Below are 6,902 nucleotides of genomic sequence, written 5' to 3'. Positions count from 1 at the left end.
CACACACACACACACACACACACACACACACACACACACACACACACCCCATACCTAACCTCCAGTGGATATTGAGACTATCACACATTCCTATCCCTGCTACCAGAGAGAGTGACCAAGGGTAGGGGAGAGGAGCCCAGTAATACAGATCTAATCTTTGATGCCAAGGGAGAATGGGATATAAAAATAGTCTCAGTTGTTCACCCTTGTAATTTCCTTTTGTGGCAAAGTTTCAGAAAGCTCGATGTCCTCAGTGCTTAACTAGAGGAAACTTCTCAGTTCTTAATGGTCTGGACATGAGAAAAAAGTGGAAAAAGTGGCTGTGAGGAAGGGACCAACCAAATGCTTGATAGATTAACTCATGGGTTTCCAAAGTAGGCAATGCCACCCTCTGGGGGTGCTGGAATGATCCAGAGGGACAGTAGTAACCTGAGGCACAATTGGGGGGCATTGAATAAAAATAAGGGGGTGGTGGAAGCATAAGGAATGAAGAAAAATAAGAAAATTTTGTAAAACTATACATATGTTTCATCTGTTGTGTAACAGAGTTAAAGTCATAGTGATTATGTTATTTTCCAAATAAATACACAAAATACAAGTTATAACCAGTCAATGGTCAAGTCCACCAACAGGTCTTAACAAGCAAATGTCAACAAGTGAGTGTGTTGTGCATTGTGGGGAAGTCCAGTGTGCATTGGCAGAAATATGTGCATGTAATGACTTGTTTACAATATAATACTATACAATTACATGATACAATATTGCATCATCAAAATTTCAATGTAAGAAAAAACCCCACAAATTTGCATTAAATTATTAAATTTGAGATGTCATTTTTAAAAAATTTATTTTATAGTTTTTTGAAATGATGCAAATTTCCCCTAAAAAAACCGTTAAAGGGTTAAAGAAAGTAGGGACAGAGACAGAGCTAAAGATCCCTAAATACAGAGTTGTTCTTTTTCGGTAGCACAAAACTGGAAGCAAAGTGGGTGGTCCTCAGCTGGGAAGTGACTGGACAAATTGTGGGCGATTACAACTCTGTACAGGATAAAGGGAGTAGAATGAAAAAAAAATCACATACACAACAAAAATAACACAAAAAGGGATTCAAAATCTGATTAATTGTAATAGATACTAATAATGAAATGCACCTCCCTCTTCTTGATAAAGAGATGGGAAACTACAGACAAAGAATATGATATAAAGTATTAGATGCAGCTATGTCTCTTTTGCTTGTGTTTATTCTTTGTGACAAAAGCAGTTTCAGTCTAATGGCACTTGGGGACATGAGTTAAAAAGAAATGACTTTGGCATAAAAACTAGAATGTTAAAAAAAATTAACTGGACTTTGTATAGTGTAGATTTTTTTTACATGAAGACCTTAAATTACAAAAGAGAAAAATTAGGGGTTGTGTGTTTTAATCACAAAAGCATTCTTTACTTTAAAAATGACTTACTACAGAATCTGATTTACATTCATTTTGAAATGTTTCACTCTAATTTTTATTTATATAGACCTACGAGGATGAGCGAAGAAATCATTCTGAACTTCAAGTTAGATGCCAGCGTTTGGCACTGGAATTAGCAGATACAAAACAGTTAATTCAGCAAGGTGACTACAGGCAAGAGAACTATGATAAGGTAAAAAGGTAAGAATATACTAGATACCTAAGGTTTGAAATTGTTTGAAATTGAGCCGCAGTGTCACAGTGAATTGAGTGCCTGGTCTGGAAGACTCATGAAAACTCATCTTCTTGAGTTCAGATTTGGCCTCAGACACTTACTAGCTATGTGACCCTGGGCAAGTCACTTAACTCTATTTGCCTCAGTTTCCTCATCTGTAAAATGGGGACATCCTGGAAAAGGAAATGGCAAACCACTCCGTTATCTTTGCCAAGAAAACCCCAAATGAGATCACGAAGAAGCAGATACAACTGAACAAAAACAATGTAGTCTTCAGTTAATTATTTCCAAACTTTTATTTTATTTCGATTAAAAAACATTTCCTTCCCACCTCCCTTTCCTAACCTAGTTGGAAGACGGAAAGGAAGTCCCATTCTTCCTTTTGAGTTTTTGGTTAATTTGGATTAATTAACAGTTTGTGTTCTTCTTTTTTATTTCCCAAGCTACATGAACTCATTCATTGTCCGTTTTATCTAGTTTTTCTATAACTCACTAGCTCCTCACTGTAATTCATCATTTTCTATTGTGTCACTTTCAGTTGATTGAAAAAACATTTATTAAGGATTTACTATGTGCTTGACACTGTGCTGCAGTGCTGGAGATGAAAATAGAAGGAAGTAAGACAGCCCTTTCCTTCAAGGAGCTTACATTCTCATTGGGGATATAGAGGGCATTTGGTGGCTTAGGAGGTGTATGCGCCTCAGGAAAAAGGAGTAAAAATCTAAGCAATTCTTGAAATGCCTTTCCATACAAAATATTTACCCTCAATTCATCATGTAACTTTTAAAAATTTTACTCCCATCAAACATTTATTTTAATTGGGCTAACACTTTTGCCACCATCCACTCCTTAATTTTGATTTGTAACTCATTGTTAACAGCCCTTCCACTCAAAAAGTTACTGACTAGTGCAATTGGTACTTTCTTTTACTTTGTAATTTTGCTGTTGTATATTTTCCTAGTATTTTTAGGTGTTTGTGTACCTTTGGAATTTATTTGGCTTTCTTGCTACCTTATGTTTTAAAATATAGTAAGGTTTTAGAAAGAAAGAATATAAATGGTGTGCTGTGAATGTCAATTGAAAACATTATTTCATGGTATCTTAAACTGTAACAAAGCATTTTAAAAGTTTTGAGAAATTTGATATTGGTTTAAAATATTCATTTCTGATAAGAGAATAGAGTTTTTAAAAGATAATGCTAAAGACTTTATCTGAAGCTGTCTTTGTGATGTTAAGAAATTGTCAAACGGTTGCTTTATTATTGTTCACAAATTAGTCATTCCCATCTAGAAATATCTGATAAGAAGTAGGTATAAAATGGAATTTAGAATCAAGAGGCTTGAGTGAATCCGAGCTCTTCTGTGTAGATTAATAGGTCATTTCATGTCTCTGAATCTCAGCTTCCTCTCCTCTAAAATGAAATTAATTATCTATTCACTAAATTGTACAACTAGCAGCATTATATACATGTTAGATGTTATCATTATGGAAAATTCCACCATTCTAATTGGGAAAAAGTATTGTAGGGATAACAGGAAGGTATCTGCAGTCAGCAAAGATGATCTGTGTAGTTTTTTGTTTTCTCTTCTGGGCTTTTTTTTTCCTAGCTTTTATGTAGAGCAAAGAAAGGAGGAACTCCAAATTCAGAGGCCAAAAATCTGTAAGTTATGACTTCAGAAATTGCTATGAATAGAACACTCACAGAAATAATTTCTGAAGCTCTGTTCCCTATAGTAGTACTAAAGAGAGGCTGTGTAGGAATTTTTGATGTCAAACTGTCCTGAAGGCTAAAAGAAAAGTTTAAATCCTGAGGAAGGTTTTAACTCTTAAGATAAGATGTAGGATTAATAGAAAAAGCAAAAGTTAAAGATAACTAGAAAAGATACTGAACATAGACATTTATTTCTCTTGCTTTTTGAGAATATTAGTTAAGGTTACTTAAGTTCTTTTATTTTAGTAAAATAATACATTTTTTATTATAAAAGTATTCATAATGTTATAAGAAAATTTGAAAATGCATGGTTATAGCTTTGTTTTGAAGGTTTGGACAAAGAGCCCCATCTTAATTGGGTTTCTATCCCAGTTTTTCTATTGTGTTCAATCATTTTTCAGTTATGTCTGACTCTTTGTGACCCCATTTGGGATTTTCTTGGCAAAGATAGTGAAGTGGTTTGCCATTTCTTTCTCCAGCTCATTTTACAGATGAGAAAATGGAGACAAACAAGGTTAAGTGACTTGGCCAGGGTCACACAGGTAATAAGTGTCTGATGCTAGAATTGAACTCCGAAAAAGGAGTCTTTTTGCAAACTCAGCATTCTCCTCATTGTGCTACCTAGCTGCCCCTAGTTTTTTCATTAACTTTAGGTAAATTGCTTACCCCTAGTGAACCCCGTTTCTTCATTTAAAAAAAGGGAGTAATTCCAAACCCCAGCATGTTCATGGCCCCTTCAGTCTCTAAAGTTCTGTTATTCCATCATTTTAGCTTGTACCTTAACACAAAGGCACCTTTGTCATTTGCTATCTGTATAACTAAGTTGTAGCTTTAGCTTCTCTCAAAACTATATGACTAATTCTTTAAAAAAAAAATCAAACCTATAGAATCCATTTTAATGATTGAAACTGAACATCAGAATTTAAGAAGTGACAGTGAGAGTCCCAAATATAGCCCAATTTGCTTTTTTTTCAGTGATCGGGATGCACTTGAACAAGAATTATCTGATTTTAGACGGAAACATGAAATCTTAGAAGCTTCTTATAAAGCACAAACTAAAGAAAGAAATGACTTGTCAAAAGAGGTAAGCTTTTGGGTCCATTCACTTGTACATTTTAGAATAGTTTTATTTACCAAATTAATAAGGGTTCTGGGTGGAGTTTGTAGAAGAGAAGTTATTTTTGATGTAGTTTCCTTAAGAGAATTATTTCTATTGCACGATTTTCTAGTGGGAAATTGTACCATAGGTATTTATTTGGTTGTCTTCATTAATTGTATAATTGTTTTACGTGATAAATGAAAGTACAAAAGAAAAAGGAAAATAACCCTGTCACATGTTTTAAAATTAAGCCAAAATCTAAAATGGTAGAAGGGGAAACTGACACAGGGGATATAGAAAAATTGGGACACCAATACACTGTTGGTGGAACTGTAAACTGATCTAACCATTTTGGAAAGGCATCTAGAATTATGCCCAAAGAATTATAAAACTGTGTATACCCTTTGACTTAGCAAGGTGATCAGGGGAAAAATATTTTTAAATATTTTAAATATTTTAAAATATTTATAGCAGCTCTCTTTGTGGTGGCAAAGAACTGGAAATTGAGGGGATCAATTGGGGAATAGCTAAACAAGTTATGTGGTATATGATTATGATGGAATGTTACTGTGCAGTAAAAAATGATGAGCAGGCTGATTTTAGAAAAACAGGAAAGATTTGCCTGAAATAATGAAGAGTGAAATGAGTAGAACCAGGAGAAATGTTGTATATAGTAACAGAATATTGTTCAAAGAGTAACTGTGAATAACTAAGCTATTCTGAGTATTATAAATATTCAAATTAAAGACAAAGGACCTATCAAGGAAAATAGTGTCTACCTCTAGAGAAAGACCTGATAAATAGAAATATGTATAATATGGTTTCTATACCTATATATTTTCATACATATGTATGTATGTATGTATTTATGTATATCTATATCAGATGGTGGCCTCTAATACGGGGTGGGGAGGGAGAAAATGAAGGAGAACTCAAAATGTAACCAAAAAAAAAATCACATTAATTTTTTTTTAAAAAGAGGTCATAATTGAATAACTGAAGTGAATTCTCTCCTGACTAAAATTGTAGGTATATAAAGTATCTTAGACCTGCCAGGTCTATAGACAATAAAATCCGTTTCCTGTTGAACATTTTTTTTTGTCCATAGGTTGCAACCTTACAGCAGTCTCTTACTTTGCTACAAAAGGATAAAGAGTATCTTAATCGCCAAAACGTGGAACTTAATATACGTTGTGCCCATGAAGAAGATCGCCTTGAAAGACTTCAAGTTCAGCTTGAGGAAACCAAAAGGGCCAGAGAGGAAATGTATGAAAAATATGTGACCTCCAGGCAAGTTTTACTTATTTTCTGTATGCTTGGGTGTGACGCTACTGTCCTCGTCCTTCCTTTACTTCTTAAGGGAAATTGTCCTTTGGGGGAAAGGTAGTGATTTTATTTTCCTGTTCTGCACATAATCATTAAACAGACACTTTATTTTACTTCCACAGAAGTTGTACTTAGGCTAATTGTTCTTTCTAGGCATGTTATTTATTTTTCCCAATATGAAAATCCTATCTTTTGCTAAGGCAAGAGGAAAAAGCTTGCAACTGTTTCATTTCATTTTGATGTAACATTTTAAAATCTCCTGCCTCTAAGATTTTGATTTAAAAATAATTTGGTTATATAAGGGGCATTTTTTGTTGCTTGTTTGTGGAAAATAGAATGTACATCATAAGTATCCTATCTTTGAATTTTCATTTAGACAGAGAAATGGATTAGACACTGACAATGTACATAAAATTAAGCTATCCTTATGATGTAGCAGCTCCTATAATCTTTGTGTTACAAAAAGGGGTACTAGTACATGGGAAAATCGTGTCTTAATCATATCCCTCACTGTCCATTGACTCTTCTCCTGCCTCCCCCATCCTCTAGAATTCCTCTTACCCCCTTTATAGGGAAAAACAACCAAGTTATTATTTTTAAATGAAAGACATGGACACACCATATGCAGGAATATCTAGGCCTATAGAAAGGAACACATACCATTAGTAAAATATTAGAAGATCAGATCACAGAAATTATTGATATTTTATTGTGGCACCAAGAATAAAAGGCAAATATGTTTAACAAGTTGAGATCTTAGGTAAGGATCACAAAATTTTCTAAATTACAGAGTCATGGTACACAGCCAACTTTAGCAAAAAGTGTGAATAAAATACACATGACATAATAGAATCTTTCCTGGAGGTATAGCTATCTTAAATCAATAAAATTTCTCTTTCTTTTCAAATACTTATAGAGACCTTTATAAAACAGAATATGAAAATAAACTACGTGATGAACTTGAACAAATCAAATTCAAAATGAATCAAGAAATTGAACACCTTAGAAGCACCTCAAAGGAGATGTATGAACGTGAGAATAGGTAAGACCAAAAATCTCAATTAAATCACATTTTGTTTCTCC

At 33.8% G+C, this 6,902-nt stretch overlaps 1 protein-coding gene across 2 annotated transcripts in view; it reads left to right on the top strand.

The window, feature by feature from the left end:
• PIBF1 (progesterone immunomodulatory binding factor 1) overlaps positions 1–6,902 on the top strand; it is a 298,482-nt gene that overhangs the window by 34,094 nt on the left and 257,486 nt on the right. For both annotated transcript variants that reach the window (XM_027844511.1, XM_027844510.1), the window contains exons 6-9: positions 1,516–1,649; positions 4,370–4,478; positions 5,602–5,783; positions 6,736–6,861. In XM_027844511.1, coding sequence (XP_027700312.1) covers positions 1,516–1,649; positions 4,370–4,478; positions 5,602–5,783; positions 6,736–6,861 — 551 coding nt within the window. The remainder of the gene's footprint in view (positions 1–1,515; positions 1,650–4,369; positions 4,479–5,601; positions 5,784–6,735; positions 6,862–6,902) is intronic.

The sequence above is a fragment of the Vombatus ursinus genome, unplaced genomic scaffold, assembly GCF_900497805.2.
Source record: "Vombatus ursinus unplaced genomic scaffold, bare-nosed wombat genome assembly UNPS02014942.1, whole genome shotgun sequence".
Taxonomy (NCBI): domain Eukaryota; kingdom Metazoa; phylum Chordata; class Mammalia; order Diprotodontia; family Vombatidae; genus Vombatus; species Vombatus ursinus.
This window is presented reverse-complemented; position numbering and strand designations above follow the sequence as displayed.